The sequence below is a fragment of the Aphis gossypii genome, chromosome X (assembly GCF_020184175.1).
Source record: "Aphis gossypii isolate Hap1 chromosome X, ASM2018417v2, whole genome shotgun sequence".
NCBI classification, from domain to species: Eukaryota; Metazoa; Arthropoda; class Insecta; order Hemiptera; family Aphididae; genus Aphis; species Aphis gossypii.
Genome location: NC_065533.1, coordinates 57384289 through 57403994, shown reverse-complemented (window position 1 = coordinate 57403994; position 19706 = coordinate 57384289). Strand labels below are relative to the sequence as shown.

Below are 19706 nucleotides of genomic sequence, written 5' to 3'. Positions count from 1 at the left end.
TTAATCTACATAACATTATGAAAACGCCATTGCGTAATGTAAAATTCATAACATATACGTAAAAGTTTTAAGTCCCATAAATAGTTTTTTTTTTTAATTATAACAAATTAATGAACATGATCGTTTTTTAAAGACTTGAACTTATCAAAAAAAGAAAATTGGCTATATATTGTAAATATGTTTATACATATTTAAGTTTATCCAACTTAAGTTTATTACTTATGTGGGATTTTGTATAGAATTTCAAGAACTTTGACTCAATGAAAAATTTTTCATTGTTATTTATGTATAAAAAATCTAAAAGAAAAATCAAAAATTTGTCTTGTCTATAATTAATAGCTCGCGTAAAAGATCAAATGTCGTAAACAATTGAACTTATAATGCTCATAAAAATGTTGGAACTTGAAAAACTTTTAAAGAACCAGCTTGTCTTAAAATTTCAAATCTTATAGATGTTAAAACAAAAAATTTAATGAATTTATCAAAATAATTTAATATTTTTGAGATTTGGATGAATTTATTCAAAGTTCTGACTTTTACATTTATAAGAAAATATTGTGACTATATAGATATTTGATATTTTTATTTGAGAAAGTAATAATTTATGAAGCTATTAAGTACAATGTAAGTCAAGATCAATCTAAATATTTTTAAAATTTAACTTATTTATTAGCTATTAATAGTACCTACCTAATGTAATTATACAGCAGCAGTGGCAAAAAGTTTTTAGTAACTAAAAAATATAAAAAATTTTGAATTACTATAGGTACGAAATAACTAACATCAGTAATATCGTAATTTTATTGTTTAATAATTAATTTTATTAACTTCTAAACTTAATAATACAATAAAATATAATATAAATTCTATAAAAATAATTGAGCGTATATGTATTTTTCATATTTTGTGGTTACTGTAATTCTGTAAGAACAACAAGAACTTATAACTTGTATTAAATTATCAAGCTTATGCTAATCGAATTTAACGGGTTTTTAAATTTTTAGAATAATTGTAAAAATTTCTTTTTGAAACAAATGTTGTAAAAATTTGTTTTTTAAATGCTTATAAAAAAATAAATGAGTCAGTTGCATTTTTGAAATTTTCATTTTTCAAATGCCATAAGAACAACTTATGAAAGGTCTTATATTTAATTCTGATGCTAAATTTTCTTTTTAAACTTACTTCAGCAAGAAAAAATTATGAGAAATCTAGTTGAGAATTTATTTGAAGAATTTAGCTGTAAGAATCAGACTTGTCTGCTCGATGAATCTTTTCTAATTGTTCCCTTGGTCGCCTTGCTATCGTCGTGATAGACTAGAGTTCTGGACCAGTTATACGGAGCGTTAGGTTAAAAAATAGCAGTACCTACACAGTGGTTCTACAACGTCCGTGGTAATTGGTAATGATATAACATTTTTTAGGACCACTAAACTGCTTACAATAAATAAAAGATAACTCTTCATTATTTCAAATCGAAAAATAAATATAAATAATTTAATTATTATGTTAAGACAATAAATATACCTAAAGAAAAAATTGAATTAAAATGTACAGAAATGTTATATTATAAATATGAAATAAGAAATCAATACAAAAATATCATTATTGTAAATAAATACAGTACATTTTTTATCTTGTTAATTTAATTTAATTAATTAAATTTTGAGTTTCGGGGTCCCGGGGTCCATGTCAATCGTTCATTATTATTAAGCCACCTAGGCTTCCCTATATTTACACCAGTGTCACTCGAACAGATTCTAACTTTAACCCAAATAACATACAACGTACCTACCTAGTACCAATCTTGGCCATTTAGTTCAAACATCGATTCGAAAGTTTATGCCCTAAACAGTCCAAGCCCGCTTATTATACTTATATAGGTTTTAACCATGTACTATATAGTTACTATAGTACTACATCACTACTGCCTTAAGAGTAAGATTTTAATGTTAAATAACTAAGTATAGGAAGGCAAATATATAAATGAATACAATAATTATTTATGTATCGATATCAGGGCTATTATTTATTAATGTTAATTGTAATTATCTAGGTTAATACAATATTACAATAATAATACTATATGTTAGTTTAAAATACGAATACAGAATAAAGATAAAAATAATGATTTACGTAAGCATAGATATTGTTGGTTCAAATATTATTTTGTTTAATTCAGGTAAATATCTAATTAAATGGCATTTAAAAATATGTATACATAAATACAATACAATAATATGATAATATTATATATTATATTATTATATATAATACATTGTATTGTGTAGTCTTTATATACTAGTGATTTTCAGTTTTGATGCTAAACAGTTCACATAAATTATAAGGACGATTAAGCTCCTCTCTAATTACTTGCGTTTTAACTTTTATAGTTGTAGACTGTAGTAGGTATTTTATGAAAAATTATTACTTATTTAATAATGATATAGGAATAGGAATAACTTATACGAATAATTGCAATACGATTCTATATATATATTTTTTTTACATATAATATGACGTATATTTATGTTAATTATTATTGTTTTGTATCAGAACGGGTTATGATGTTTAATATTTAATATGCTTTTTAGTTGTCAATGCCAAGGAGGTAGAATGTGGAAATATAAACAAATAAGTTCTTTAGTATTATGAAAGATTTAAATATTAATGCTTATGGACTGTGGAGTTTTTCTCTTTACAGTTGCGAACATAAGATAAGGTTCTCAATAAATCTAAATATATAATTATTGATTGTTTTATTGTGTTCCGAGCAATGAGCTATTGTCAGTTTGAGCAATGTCAAGCATTTTTTGATCAAACACTGATCACTGTAATAGAAATTGTTATAGTTATTAAGTTTTGAATACATTTATATTTTGATTGTAGCCTGTTAAAATGAAATTCTGGTTTTATCGTTGTTTTAAATATAATTATTTACACACAATTGGAATATGGGGTAATATTTATAAATTACCACTATTTTATATAGTATACTTATTACGAATGAATATATCAACAATAATTTAAAACAATATGTACTGATATAATTTGTATCAATCAAAATTTATTTATGTATGAAGAATGAAAAAATATTTATATTATAACTAAGGTACTGTGTTTTAAAAAATTTTAATTATCTTTTAGCGCAAAATCAAGGTCCATTTTCCTCCAACCACTTTTTTAAATAAGAGACAACTGTTTCACGAGCTTTCGATAATTGTGGAGGGTCTGATGAAGTTGAAGGATATACATCGGCACAATGAGATACTCCTAAAAAATAAAAATAAATTATTTGTTTATTTGTTTTTACATTAACCTGAATTTTAAATTTTAACATAACATAATAAAAGTTTAAATATTACCTTCAATAAAAATTGAAGCGGAATTATTTGCTTTCAGTTTAGTAAGACCTAATCCGTTCCATGGATCGATAGATCCATGTAAATAAACAATCCTACTCGTTTTGCTTTTTAAGTCATGGTACATAATAGATGTCTTTTCAACTGCCTTTTTCAATGCATCTAAATTAAAACTAAACAAAATAGTTTAATTAATATTAAACATAAATTAAATCATCTCTGAAGTATTGTTTTTATTAGTTACCTATATAGATTTCAAATTAAATTTATTCATCTAGTATACACCTACATAATATCATTACTATAAGTATATACGTTATACGTTAACTTTACGTTGCAGTACCTTTATGGATTATATTGTTGTATAGGATATCAGAGTACATAGCAATAAATACGTGTGTTCAAATTTTAATTTGTATTAGGTCTACTGCAAATATCTATAATAATATTTAATATTATATTGTCTATAAATTTAGCATCAACATATCCAAACATACAAACTTATAGGTGAGAACATATTTTGTGTTTGTATGTTAGTTTTGTAGACCATTTCAATTTTTAAGAAAAATAAAAGTTTACGAGCTTATAATTTGATAATGTAGGTATGTAACTTAGGAAATTGCAAGTGCTTATTAGAAATCTAAAGGTGCTAGAACACCTAAAGCTCTTTCTAGAGACCTTGTTGAAATTTGTTACTTTTCTCGTTACCTACATAATTCATCATATAAACGATAAACCTATAATATATATATATATAATAAATTCTCTACACATTAGTTATTGTTCAACATATTATTTGAAATGAACTTTACACCAAAATACACAGGGTACATTATATTTATATATATATATAAAATATGTATGTATTAACTTACGATTCCCCAAAAACATCAGCGCACAAATCAGTAAAAAATTCTAATGGTATGTTATTACCAAATAAGTGATTATTTTTATGAGATGTTATAAAATTGCCTAATTCTGTACAAAGCTGGTAAAACCATTGTCGATCTGAAATAAAAAAGTTATCTCATTTTATTAACACGTGTAAACAAATAAAATAGTTGTGTTTAATAAAATAGAATAATAATACCTACTCTGATATTCACACAGACGATAAAAATAATATCAATCAACAAACCCAGAAAAAACATAAACAAAGACAAGTTCACATTCTCGGTGTAGTTACCTAATTCAATGATACAATTCTACACCCGTGGTCCGCGATAAAACAAGGCAAAACATAACAAGACATCTCACATGTACCTAAATTGCATTTAACACGATGCATTCGACGACAACTGTACGCTATGATTAGATTGCATCCGTTCTCCGATGTAACTTAAACTTATAGTAATTGAAAAGTTAGTAGCTATTATTCGAAGTATAATTGTAGTGCAGTTTTTGTCAATCTAATAATGCCTAATATATATCCTATATCCTTCTTTTTACAATGGTCTAAATTGAAAATAAAAGTCAAAAACAACTTCATTTTTTTTTTTATTACAGTAGGCAATAGGCATAATATTATTGTAAAAATGTGCAAAATATTCTCACTAACATTACGTTGATTTCGTTACAAAGTTCACGAGCTTTTAAAATCGATTCATGTATATCAGTTAATGGAGGACATTTTGAATGATTATAAAAATAAATGAAAATCTTACTTAAAATATCAACGAGTCGTGTGTTCTTTATAATCTATTGAATTAAAGAATTAGTTATCAAAGTATGAACTAAAATTCATATAGATACAATAATATTATGTTGTATTGTTTTGAAATAGAAATTTCTTTTATAGTTTTATTCATTTTAAATTCAATCGTTTTTAAAATTGTTTTTTCTCCGTATTACAATTAAATAACTTTACATAAGGGTTATTTACGAATTAAAAAAAAAAACTTTAAGGTTTTTTTTGACTTTTTTTTTATTTTAGACGGTTGTAAAGGGGTGATATAACTTATCAGTCTGAGCATAAAAATATTGGTCGTTACCGATTGTCTATACTCGATCCATCGGATGGCGTTGAGTACCAACCTACGATTGAGAAAACATCGTAGTGTATAAATGTATAACCATAGAAAAACAATATAGAAAATATGAAGTTCGATCAGCTGATCGTATTTTTGTTCACCTGTGATCTGAAATCTGAACGTCCAAAAAACACGGAGACAAATTAAGGTTATACGCGATTGTTAAGTTTGTCTACTTAAGTTATTGAGCAATGACTATAATACTATATTACTCAATGATTTAAGTTGTACGGAAACTTATATTGCCACGATGTTCAACTTGTTCAAGACCGTAACAACATACGTGACCTAACCAGTGCGCCGTAGACAACGACGAATTACACATTTGCCGCTCCATTAAACTCATCTGTGAGTAAAATATATTTTTAAGTACTTATATTTGGTATAATTATCAACTGAGAAAAAAATTGTATAAATGCAGTTTAGTACCTCTTCAACAATTTGTTTTTTTTTTTTATTGAAACTTATGTAACTTGAAGATTTAAGAATGATGGAATTAGTCGCTTGGACTTACTTTTAATGTTATAGCTTACCAAAGTTTACGATTTTATGTTTTATACGAATGAGCAGAACATTGTTTTATAATACCACGCAGAGGATCTCAAGTTTGACATTATAATAAGTTATGTTACTTAAACATACTGCTGTGAGCATCATTTCACCGTGAAATAGAGTTTGATACAATGATTTCGTAGCATGAAAAAATGGTAAGTTTTTCAAACTTGTTTTACAAATAAAAAAAAAACGAAATATTTTTACGGTATATATTTATACTTTATCGAGCATACTAATAATGTATAGCCATTAGTTGGTCGTTTTTACTTTTTTGTATAATTTTTGTACTTTTTTTCTTAACTCCGAGGCCTACCCAAAATAGTTTTACTCAAAGAGTCGAGGGATATTTTCGATTTTTTTGTCCGAGCACATTGCAGTGAGTGAGTGGCAATGTAGGCATCACTGCTCAATAATTCTAATTTTCACCTAACAAATGACATGTCCTACAAAAAAATTAACGATATTTTATTCTGTAATTATTTTTAATTATTTTTGATAAATTCTGAGGAACAACCTTTTTATACAGGCTAAAATACATAATTATCAAAAAATAAAATTTGTTATGAAAAACGTGGTAGGTAAATTATAACGTATATTGGGTATGAGTAAAAAAACTCAAAATTGTTAACTTCCAAAGACCATAATTTCGAAACTAAGTCCTAATGACAATTCCGATTGTGGCATCGTTCTTAATTTGTCGAGTTACATAAGTTTCGATAAAGAAAAATCAAATTGGCGAGGGAGCACTAAACGTCTAAACTGCATTATTCCCGCGTTTTATTACAAGAATAAATTATTTCATAAAATGTTCGTCCTCTGGGAATAATTCTAATGATATTACGAAGCGCGCTAATTTCGTCACGTTGTTACAATATTGCCTCAACATTTTAATTATATTATAATAACTTATAGACTTCGGAATTTCCGAGTTCGAAAAGATATGTTAATAATCAATTATAATTTTTTAATTATATTTGCTCAAAAAGTTGCGGTATACTAACCTCCTGATGCTACATATCCTTTGTTCCAAGATATTTCTGCATTGGATTTAAGTGAAGATTGGTATGAATAGGATGAACATCTTCTATTAGTAGCGTACCTTAATATTTTGTGCACGACTATATATCTGTCGAGCTGAGAAAAATATAATCATAATTCGTGAATTATCATTTTATCAATTATTATTACTAGTTCTTAAATTATATCAATCACTTATAGTTGCAAATATATAGCTAGGCCGTTTAGTATAGCTACCAAAAAATTAAAGCTGTTAGATCACCCAGATTGATAACTTATTTTCTATTTAAATACTTATTTAAAAAAATAATGTTCTAATAGAACGTTTAATTTGTTTTGCTAGTAGGTATATCTACTATTATTATAGTAGACTATAATAATAGTCTAACTAATAATTTTAAATCATGTTTAAAATATTAACAAGGATAGGTACGTATTGTAGATACCTATCGACTATCAGTCTATTACATTCCATATTTTTTAAATTAAATATTTAACAAGTCTTTATTTCAAGCTTCGCCACTTGAGAAAAAATGTTTCATTTATGTCTTTATTAGTTAAAATTTCTATTCATATGACAGAGTATATGTAGAATATACTACTTACTTTAGTTGGCCTTTTATCAAAAAAATATTATTCATAATATTTAATTTGGGTAGGTACCTATTTGATTTTCTAGTATCTAGTATCTAGTGAGATATTATAGATCAGGGGACAGGGGTGGCCAACTTTAAAAGACTTGTGATCGACCTCTGAGTTTTCTAGGTTGTCGTGATCGACTAAAAAACAAAAAGGTTGTCAATAATAATTACTAAAAAAATATTATACGTACATTGTACACACATATTAAGTATTATTAACAAGTTTAATTTCACACGATAGTTATTACTTTATTAGTCGTAACGATATCAGTTAAAAGACTCATTTTTCAGAATTATTATTGCCTTTTTCTAAATCTAATTTTTATATTAGTGGGATATACAGATACACAAATTTACAAAAAAAAAAAAATTTAGAAAATGATAAATAATGTTGCGATCGACCTATTGGTCACTCCTGTTATAGATTATGGAAAACAAAACAAAATCTACATACAGCTTTTTGACAGATTATTAATATTATACAGTGTACACTATTCATAATCATAAATTTAAAATATTTATGCTTATTATACTTATCATAGAATTGCTAATTAATAAAATACTTACCGGATTTCCTAATGTCCTGTTTAACATAATATCACATAACGTTATTATTGTAATAAATGATTGGTTAATGTTTTCGTAATATCTGTTGTCTCGGTTGTATTGTATTACTGCTGAAAACGATACAGCTAATTGTTGGAACAGTTGTCTTATATCTTTTTTAACGTTTATGTTTATGTGATTGCATGTTCTGAAATTAAATAATTTTAGTTTATTATTTTACCACTATTGTATTAACTATTTTGATATTAATTTAATAACTATGTGTATATTGTGTATATAATATACATTATACAATATACATATATAAATATATCAATAACTACTTGAAATTTTGTTCAATATATTTCGTTCCATTTTCGGTTTTTAAAAGATCACTAATCATTTCCGTTGCTTTTCTTATGTGTGCACTACATTTTGGATTATAAACTGACAATGCTTTTTGGGCAACTTTAAAATATTCTATGAAAATAAAACATCTCAACATTATATAATATTTATCATCGATTACCACCACGAAAAAAGTTAGTGTTCGTTAGTCAAATAAACTGTAATGTAGTATACAGTATAAAAAACGTTAGATATAAAATGTATGTGTCTTATATAAGTTTGTTGTGAAAGGTTAAATAAATATTTAAATAATGCATTATATATATACAGTACCTTTATTATCTATTTTTGTATTTATAATACTACTTGACGAAACTGCTGCATGTACAAGATGTGGAAATTTCATTCTTGACCAGGCTGCTAAACTTCCTGGATAAGATCCTCCAAACACTACCCATTTAGCGTTACGTAAGTTTTTTTTTGTTTTACTCTTTATAAATACTTCTAAATCTGCCAAAGCTTGTCGAGTAGTTAAATACACTAAATTTGTAGTATTTAAATTACTGTAACATACAATTTTTAATAAAAAAATTAACTAAAATTATTTTGTTATGTTAAACAGTACTTATAATTATTTTGACTTATAATATTTTCTTTGCTTACATATTTTTACTATATTTCATTATAATTATAGTTTATTTAACTATTTAATTGTAATCAATTTAAACAAATAATTTATTTTTAATTAAAACGATATTTATTTATTTAATTATTTATTTAATTTATTAATTTTACTTGACTGAAATTAAAACCATTTAAATTAATAATTTGTAGTAACTCTGTAAGCAACACTTACTCAGTAGGACGACTATTTCCATAATATCGATGTTCCAATTGAAAACATAGAGCATTAAAAATTTTAGCATATTCTATCATAGCTCCATCGGACATCCACCTCAATAAAATTTGTTCTTCTCCTCCTATCAACAAAAATATTGGCCCACCTTTTTTATAGTGTTCCGAATTCATATGATATCTCTAAAAGAATGCGATTAGACTGTTAACACTAGATTTACTGAATCGTTATAAGTTATAACACGTTTTAGCTAATCATAAATACTTAAACTAATGAATACCTGTTTCCACGTTCTCTTATCATTAGGATTAAAATGATCCAGTTTCTGTTCAATCCAACTGTCTTCAACATTAAATTGATTTAGACTCATCTTTATAGATCTTGCTCTAATAAAAGCTGAAGTTGGTGCTCCTAATCCTACAAGACTTGTAAAACTACTAAACTCAGCTGATGAGCCCCACCAAAGGCAACACCACAACAGGCAAAATATTAAACTCATTTTTCAAATTAAAATTCTCAAGCTGAAAAAAGACAGAAATTGTTCTAAAGTTATACTTACTGCGTAAGTCTTACGTAGTAAGTAAATCATAAGTATAAGTTTTGTTGCTTAAACATTATAAGACCAGTTTTATTTAAATCTGAAAATAGCAAAGGCAGGTGTTTGATTATTATATTATAAATATACTATAACCTACAAAATATTTATTCAATATTATATAATATCTACCTAAAACTTTTAAAAATAATTTTTGAATTTTGGATAAAGTTATCGTAATCCAGCAATTCCTCTAAATATAATGTAATTATAAAATCAAAGTTCAAATTTCATATTTTCATAACCTCAGTAATTATCACTAATAATTTATTTTCATGATTTTCTTTTAGGGAAAGTATTTCAACAAATATTTAATGACAACATTCTTAAAATACAAACTATATAAAATAAAAAATAAAATAATGCAATCAAAACAAAATTTACTCACTTATATTGATATTATATTATACATATTCAAGAATTTCACTTTGCAACGTTTTGGCACAATCTTAAAAAATAACTTCCAATTGAAAGGCAACTAAGTATTCTACTGTGAATATATTGTTTCTGTATTTGTGTCTTAAAACATTCCATTCAAGGTTAAAAAAATGTTCACCTAATTGTAAAAACTTAACGAGCTATAAACTAATTTTATTTACTTTTTGGAAATAAACTAAATGTACTATTTATTATGCTTATTACACATTTGATATCATTAAAGAATTTTGACGATCTCATTAGAAATAAGAATTATTTAATGAATAAAATGAAAAAGAATTTTTAATGCAATTTGTATTTTTAATTATTAACAGTTAACTAATATCTGATAAGTAAACCATAACGTTGTTATTTGATGTGTATACAGTACATTACAACTTTTAATGCTTCACCTAAAAAAAATGATAAACCAGTAAAAATATTAACAACATAAAATTGCAATGGGTAATTCAGTTATAAGTATTTAACATTAATATACAAGTACGGTTCAATTTATTTTTTTTTTAATTGGAGACCTATAAAATTTAAGAAAGAAAACAGGACAGTAATTATTCGAGAATTAGATTAAATTCTAAACTATAAAACAATATTTAGAAATTTAGAACACAAACAAAATTGAAATCCAAGTTTATGGAACACAATGTTGACAAAAAATATTTAGACCGTACTACTGTAGAATATAAAACTAGGAACGCAAAATGCCCTGCATGATATCAATAAAAATTGAATAATTATAATTATTAAGAAACATAATATAGCACATGGCTCTAAAAATTAATTCTAACATGATTGACTTTGAAATTGTTCGCGATCGACCGTTTAGCACTTCTGCTATATTGTATAAAACATAATAATATAAATACTTTGTGAAAATGTTAAGTTTTTAAGGTTGTTAATTTATAAATTAAAAACAAAATAATCTTAAAATTGAAGCATTTTTACCGCCTCAAAAGATGATGAATTTGTTTGCCCATTATATCACTTTATGGAACAGTAAAAATGATTTAATCGTCAAAATATTTTCTTATAGTGAATCCAGTTGGTACTTTGGGAGTAAAAAGTAAAAATTTCTCAGTAAAAATTAATTTTTGTTGTAATTCAAAAACAAATACAACTATAATTGAATTTTCCACCAAATTACTGAAGGCATTTTCTGTGCGTAGTATAATTTCCAAAACATTTTTTTGAGTTTTCTATAGACATTTGAAATGGACAATTTTTGTTCTTATTTTTTTTTATTAATGATGTATATAAATAGCTATAAATATTTTGTATTATATTATATATTATAAAAAAAATGTGTTAATTGGAATTATGTTTCCTTTAATAACGATTATTATTATTATTATTATTATAAAAAAGTTACATTTGATAAGGAAAATACCTGCAACGGCTATAGGTAACTACTCAGTTGTATTTGTATTCGAAAAATAAATATTTATTATAACATCAAAAATCATAATTGTCGATAATTTGAAATTAATTAATACAGCAATTAAATAATAGTATCTATAAATTTAAATTTACCGCGCCTTTTACACATTACAGTATTATGCTAAAACATAGGTACCTAGTCAAACAGTCACCGTTGGTAGATAGGCGAGTGAAAATAATAGTAAAAAAAATTTTTCTAAGTATCCGGTATCCGTATTAATGTATTACAAGTACGGTAGGTACTTATACCGTATAAGACGGAAACAATACATGCAGATATGGCGTCCTTTTAATATATCTATGTTTGGACTAAAAATCATCAAAATAAAAAACAAATATATTCTAAGATTCTTGAAACAGTACCTACCTGTGCTGATCGATCACAATAATTTTCAAAACGTTATATCGTTGCTATTTTCCATTCAAAACTGTGAACTATCAAAGTGAACCCTTTATTTGTCGATGGCTGATGGGTATTCGTCACCGGCGACCATGATAATGTTTATGATGTCGACCGTTGCAATGAACGGTTAAAAGTCAGTGAGTATATTAATATAATTACTAGAGATTTGGATTTTTCGTACTACTTTTGCACCGGTTAGTTCGTAGATTTATTTTGATTTATCTAGATGGTTGTAATGGGCCACAAAATGAGTACCTAACCGTGAATCCATGTTATGAAGTACCTATAGGTGTAATAAATAAATGGTAAAAATATTATAAAATGTATTTTTATTGTTTTATTAATTTCTGATAAATGATATTTTATTACCGCCCGTTGATTATACTGATTATAGGCCTATAATACATTGCTCTTATTATATTAAATTTTTAACAGACGCGAACGCGGGTGACACCATTTTCCCAGCTCACCAGGTATGTTTAATTTCTTCTTTGTTATTACTTAACCACTAACATTTTTAATACGTACATGTATTGTATTTATTATAGGATATCAGAGCGCGTAGCAATATCGTAATATACTCGGAGAGTTACGATAACTACCAACAGCACTTACTACTGCAGTAACAACTACAGCCGTAACCGCGCATATACTGTCAAACGTAAATTAATTTGAAGCAAGTTTTGATCTGAAAAAATAAGAGACGGAAAAATTGAATAAACAATTAGGGTGTTTTTTGATTTAACAACACTATTAAGGTATACAAAATGATCAGCTAATAAATTAACTGTAGAGACGCTAAAGAACACAAATTTATTATATTCCATTTCAGATAATAAAGAGAAATAGCAGAATTAATCCAGGATAAGCAGAAATCGAGAAAATAACCCATCGAGCAGCACCAATCAACAAGTACACAAGTCATAAAACAAGGGGACCCACACAGTGGAAAAAAGCATCGAGGCACTTAATAGAATATTTTTTTTATTATTTTTTTTTTAACAAAATCCATAAGATTAACCTTAACCATTGTATAATATTACTTTATACATAATATATCCCTATTAGATATTGGTAGAACTAAAAAACCTTATTATTTATCAATTACCTATGTACATTTATACACAATTTCAATTTTAAACGTTTATGATTAATTCGATTTTCATCTGACATACTTGAAAATATTACCATTAGTTTCAGAATTCAATTTTAATTAAAGACTATAATAGTATATAATATATGCCAAAATAATATATGTATTGGTCCAAATCTAACCTAACTTACGTGCTCATCCTTCTTATTAATTTACAAACTACTGATGGTAGGTATATTATATTCAATAATAAAGCTGTCTAAGACAAGAAACTGCCAAATTATCAAAATATTATATTACAATGAGGATGAAACAATTTAAATCAGTACAAAATAAAAAAGCTGTTAGTTGGTATAAACCTAATTTAACTTTTTAAGAACTACATTTTTGTAAAATTATTTTATTAGTAAAACTTTTTACTTTTTTTTAAAAAAAATATGATAATTATTAAGAGAAAAATAGTATAATTTTTAAAATAATTTACCTATTATAATTTGTATGGTTTTTAAAATATAATTAGAAAATTAAAAAATTGTGTTATTTTTATTAATGTTAAACGTGATTATTAAATGTCTATAATAAAAACTGTGTTTAGGTATTTTAAGATTACAGTATGAATTGTTAATGAGAATTCTTGTTTCAAATTTTCTATTTTCAGGTATAAAAATTGAAGTATTTATAATTTTTAATTATAATTAATTTGAACATTTTCGAGATTTTGATAAATGTTGTCAAATTTGAACTTTAAATATTTATCAAAAATTATACATTAACAACAAAAGATTTTTTTAGCATTTTTAATTTGTGTCTTGGTTCTATTTAAAAACAATTAGTGATAACAATAAGCTTAATTAATATAGTCAAGCTATTTGACCTTTTCCATCAACAATAGATTGGGTTTATATAAACAAGTTCTATACATTTTAATTATTTTTGAAATATATATTATTGGTTGATTCTTCTATTCTTCTGTCTCTACATTCAAAATTCTAATTTCTAATTTCTCTACATCTCAAATTCTAATCACGTGTATGGTATGTACAAATAGTTAGTTTATACAATTCATATTAATAAATAATAATAACATATAAGTTCTTAAAGTTAAAATTTAAATCACGTGTATAGGTCAGGCCCATAGCCACGGGAGGGGGCGTTGCCCTCCTCCCTAAACCCAGTCGTTTCCCCCTTAAAAAAATATTAGAAAGACATTGTTTTTATATATAATGCTCCCCCCCCCAAAAAAAAAGTTTGCTTTGGCCCACCTGAAAATTTGATCTGGCTACAGGTTTGGTATAGGTAAAGAGAAGTTATAAAATACTAAAAATTAAAAAATAAATCTTAAAATTATAAATAGGTAGGTATTTACAATGAACCATAACTTTCATTATTAGGCTGATTACAATTAATATTATTGTTCAAATTTCTTTTTTCTTTTTTTATTAACATTTTCTCCTAATGGAGGTCCATCAGTTAATAAACATTTGCTACCTTTCGTTATAATTATACTTTGTCAAGTTATTGTGGTATGTTGAACCTCAATAGTTGTACCATCTATTTTTCTCAATGGTACACATTCCCAAAATATATCTTTTAGATTTAAATGGAGTAACCACATATTGAAATACCTATCGACATGCCACTCGTATGAAAAATGTTCTACTTTCAGTGTAGTCTACATACTTATTTAGCTGTGATGTGTACATTTTAATAACATCTATGAACAATTGTTCATAGATTTTAAATTTTAAATTTTAAATTTCAATTATTTAAGCCATGATATTTTTACAGTGAATATTCACTACTATGATTTAAAATGAATTGTCATAGTATAATATGTCTATAATTCGAGTTGTGTAAAATACTGGAATCTTTTTTATTTTGTTTGGCAACTTATTAAATAAATTTATTAAAAAAACTATTTATAATGTAATTAATTTCTTACAGTTTTATATTGGATTAAAATTTAATAATACAAGTTAATTAATTTGTCGTTTATACTATATCTTGATTTATATTTCATTTTAAAAAATGTTCAGGACCTTATGAAAAAATAAACAACATTATTATTTTATCATCTATTTATTAATATAAATTAAAACTATTTGATTAAGTTTAAGAAAAAAAAAATATTTACTATTCCCAAATGGGACAAATGTAATAATACGTGTAATAGTAAACGTTATTATTGTTTCTTAAATATATTTGTTGAAATAATGATTATTTTGCTTCTACAAAAATGCTGTTGGTTCTAGTTTTTGTTTTTATATAATATACATATATATATAAAGATTTTATAATATGAGTATGTAATCTATAAAATATATATCTATAATGATTTGTATAACAATTTATACATTTATTTATTCTTCCATTTCACATTATGTATTTTTTTAATTTACTTTTATACTGAATACTGTTATATTAATATATAGTATAAACACTATAAACAAATAATAAATTGAATTAAATTGTTTCAAGTATATAATATAATTATTATAATTATGTTTTAGACCAGTAACAGTCAACAGACGTCCTGAGATTACAAATAATTAAAAAAATTATTTAAAGTTGGATGTAACTAGAAAGAAGGAAATAGAAGCTTGTTTTAAAGTAAGAAACCAGAAGCCATTTATGAATAAATATACTGCAGATGTAATGGATTATGGATGTGTGACATTGTGACAGTCCAAATTATATTATCCAAATATATTTAAGTAACATAAATATAACATAAAGTCTAATAAATTTTTACTCATTGCACAGATATAAAAAAATATTGATAAATTTTGTGTATTTGATGTTTTTGTATAAAAACAGAAAATAGTAGTATAGAAAGAAATTATTGCAGAAAATAATTATTTCTGAATAAAACACCTAAAAGACAACTTAAATAATTCAAAAAACATGATTGAAAAATTAACAAGTGACATGAGTGAGGTTGCAACTCAATTTTCAACTTTGTTATCTTTTAAAAACTCACAATCAGAAGAATTAAATTCAAAAAATAATATTCATATTCCAATTGTAAAAAAACCTATTAGAGGTGATGTGTGGAATGTCTATGTCTCAAATATAAATTCATTAGAACATGTTCATGTACAGAACATTGAAAATTATGAATATACTCAATCAATTAGTAAAGAATTAGATAAACATGATTCTACATTAACAAAGCTTCCAAAAGTAGGAGATTTAATTGCTGCTCATGATTTATATGGTGTTTGGTATAGAGCTACAGTCGAAAGGATTACTGAATTGGGACTTTATGTAACTTTTATTGATTTTGGGATTTCTCAAGCATTAGTTACTGAATTTAAAGATCTACCAAAAGAACTTAATAGTGTAACACCGATGGCTTTTCGTTGTTGTTTGAGAAATGTATCGAAAGAAAATGAAAAACAATTATCAGTTCTAGATTTATATGATGCAATTCGTAAATTCTTCAATTGTTATCAAATAACTACCACTTTTTTAAGCAATAATGAGCCATATTTAGTTACATTATCACATAACGAAAATGATGTACTTGATATTGTATACAATTTAGTTTGGAATGGTATTGTTCCTGGAATATCTGATGATCCAATAAACTGTGCAAAAATTAAAATGTTGAATAAAATATTTCCAAATTCAAGGACAACGGTTGTTAATATTGGACCTGTTTTATCCATGAATCATTTTTATGTTGAAACTGAATTGAGTTATCAAATTGGCAAATGTATTAGAACTGAAATCGAAAATCAGACAAAGTGGATTCCAGTATTACATCCTAAAGAGGGTCAAATAGTAATCGCTAAAAATACCAACGATTTAAAATTATATCGGGCAAGAGTAATAATGAAATATAACGATTGTGAAAAGTATAAATGTTTTTTAATCGATTGTATGACATTTGAATACTGTTCTGAAATATTTAAACCCAGTGATTATCTACGGAAAGCACCTCCAGTTAAGATACACTGCTCTTTAGATATATCAAAAAATTATTGTAATAATATACTTGAAAGCATGAATTTGGCTTTTATTAATGAAATAGCTAAATGCATTGATGAGTCAAAAGTCATGCACGTAAAAAAAATTGACAATCCATGTGTAATAGACTTGGAGATTGGTAATTTAAATCTCTTTCAAGTTATTGAACCATGTGAAGTGAGCGTGATCAATTATTCTAGTATGAACTATTTCTCAGTCCGATTAAATTCATTTGAGGCAAAACAAATTTCATATGTTCTAAACACTACTAAAATATTGCCAACTGTTTCTAACCCAGAAGTTTTTAAACTATATGTGGCTAAAATCAGATCACAATACAAGAGAGTAAAATATTTAGGTGAAAATGAATTAGGCCTTAGAGTAAAACTTGTAGATGAATTTGTATGTCAGAAGATATTTGTTGATGAACTATATGAACTTCCAAAATCAATAATTAATATGAAAACCACAGATTTGTCTTGTTCTCTTGGATTAAACAAACTGTCTTATTCAAACAAATTGTTTGTTGACATATGTAAAAATGGCAAAACAACATTTAAAATGGTTGTCATTAACGACGATGGTATGAATGCTATTATTGTTAAACTTTTTTTAGATTGCAATGATATAACATCAATGATTTGTAACCAACCTTCTTAATGATGATTTTTTTTTTTATCTACAATTTTAGAAACATTGACCATTATTATTGTGAATTATACATAACTACTATATATTCCGTAACAGTTGCCATACTATAATATGATAATAAAAATTACTGACCACCATATATTTCTTTTAGATTATTAATTTATAATATGTAAATGGGCATGGTCCCTTTTTTATTTTTAAAATATTTAAAATTGTACCTTTTATTATATAGTGAATTTTATTTGTTAAATGTAACTTTTTTTATGTCAATTGAATAATTGTAATTATTTATATAAATGTATTTACGCTATATTATTATTAAACTTAATTATGATTTTTTTTTTTTTTTAATGTTCAATTTTAGAAACATTGATCATTGTTATTGTGAATTGTATATAACTACCTACTATCTATTCTGTAACAGTTTTCATACCATAATCAGATAATAATTAATAATGACTATATTGACAACCATGTATTTCATAAAAATGACTGACCACCATATATTTCTTTTAGATTATTAATTTATAATAGATACATGGGCATGGCTCCTTTTTTATTTTTTAAATGTTTAAAATTGTACCTTTTATCAGTAAAATAAATAGTATATAATAGTATATTATAGTGAATTTTTTTTGTTAAATGTAATTTTTTTCCATGTCAATTGAATAATTGTAATTATTAAAATAAATGTTTTTGCACTATATTATTTGGTATTATTTATTTGTTAAATTTTAATTTTATGTCCAAATGATTCAATGAAGTAGGATGTTGAGTTTATTTCTCCTTAGTAAAATATTGAGCTATATTTTATGTAATTGATGGTGTCTATAAAATTGAGTAGGTAGGTATAATTAGTGGTGCAACTAATACTAACTCTATCTTAGGGGGCTATAGCCCTACCTCAATATTTTACCAAAGTTAACAAGGTGGGAGGCTTTGCCCCCATTTATATTAAAAATTAAATTCAACAAAAATATTAACACTTACTTTTAATTATAGTATTTAATGGTTGTTAACATATTATTCAAAATTCATTTTTCTTTTGTTTACGACTATCAATTCAAGATCAATTTTTACATCTTTTTCAATTGTTACTATGGATGAATTACTGAAATAATCTTGATTAATTATAGATGTCTAGTAGGTATTCATTCGCCTCATATTATAAATAATATTTCTACATCAGAATTATGTGAAACTAAAAAACCTTATTTTATATCATAATAACATCAAAAATACACAATTTCAATTTTAAATCATTAATGATTAATTCGATTTTCATCTCATACACTTGAAAGTTGAAACTATTACGGTTAGTTTCAGAATTTAATTTCAATTAAAGATAATATTTTAACATACTTATAATACCTATCACTTGATACCCAATAGTTTTATAACATGTCCAATACAACAATAATTAACAATATATTAAGTAACAGTGTAATAATTAACTGTAAATAAGTAATAACTATTGTTTAATGATTAATTTATAATAATTTAATTCATTTTTGATATTATCATTACTATTTTTATAATTTAAGGTTTTGATTATTCATACCATTTGTATAATATGCTAGATTTTAATTTTTGTAAAAGCTATTGTGTTTATAAATATTATGATTTATTTTACTAAAAAACCTATAATATGTTTTTAATGAAATTTTATTTATTTTTTATTTATAAAATATTTATTGGTTTAATGGTAATACCTGCCACCTTAAAGCATTACTTGTAGTGATGGTTGTGAGTTATATTAACACAAGTT

General features: G+C 25.0%; 2 protein-coding genes across 4 annotated transcripts; one reads left to right on the top strand and one right to left on the bottom strand.

Moving 5' to 3' along the window:
- Positions 1-3036: 3036 nt before the first annotated feature.
- Positions 3037-10456, bottom strand: LOC114129405 (putative serine protease K12H4.7). Its single transcript, XM_027994129.2, has 10 exons — positions 10336-10456; positions 9633-9873; positions 9353-9534; positions 8830-9059; positions 8493-8628; positions 8170-8356; positions 6946-7078; positions 4235-4367; positions 3363-3532; positions 3037-3270 (listed from the first exon to the last, which is right to left on the bottom strand). The coding sequence occupies exons 2-10, from the start codon at positions 9849-9851 to the stop codon at positions 3152-3154; spliced, it is 1509 nt and encodes a 502-aa protein (XP_027849930.1). The 5' UTR covers positions 9852-9873; positions 10336-10456; the 3' UTR covers positions 3037-3151.
- LOC114129401 (uncharacterized) lies at positions 4374-18584 on the top strand. 3 transcript variants are annotated; one of them, XM_050206822.1, is made up of 3 exons: positions 4374-5737; positions 5960-6096; positions 15826-18584. In XM_050206822.1, the coding sequence occupies exon 3, from the start codon at positions 16220-16222 to the stop codon at positions 17945-17947; it is 1728 nt and encodes a 575-aa protein (XP_050062779.1). In that variant the 5' UTR covers positions 4374-5737; positions 5960-6096; positions 15826-16219; the 3' UTR covers positions 17948-18584. The 3 variants fall into 3 exon arrangements, with proteins under 3 accessions (XP_050062779.1, XP_050062778.1, XP_027849928.2); XM_050206821.1 differs by lacking the exon at positions 5960-6096; XM_027994127.2 differs by having other exon boundaries at positions 4374-6096.
- Positions 18585-19706: the final 1122 nt, after the last annotated feature.

What these genes read in the sequence shown, in the direction of transcription:
- LOC114129405 (XM_027994129.2), bottom strand. Translation starts at nt 9,851, where the DNA reads ATGAGTTTAATATTTTGCCTGTTGTGGTGTTGCCTTTGGTGGGGCTCA. An exon ending in GGAAATAGTCGTCCTACTGA is followed by an intron (nt 9,060 to 9,352) that starts GTAAGTGTTGCT and finishes TGTATGTTACAG; the next exon opens with TAATTTAAATACTACAAATT. An exon ending in TATATTGAACAAAATTTCAA is followed by an intron (nt 8,357 to 8,492) that starts GTAGTTATTGAT and finishes ATTTAATTTCAG; the next exon opens with AACATGCAATCACATAAACA.
- LOC114129401 (XM_050206821.1), top strand. Translation starts at nt 16,220, where the DNA reads ATGATTGAAAAATTAACAAGTGACATGAGTGAGGTTGCAACTCAATTT.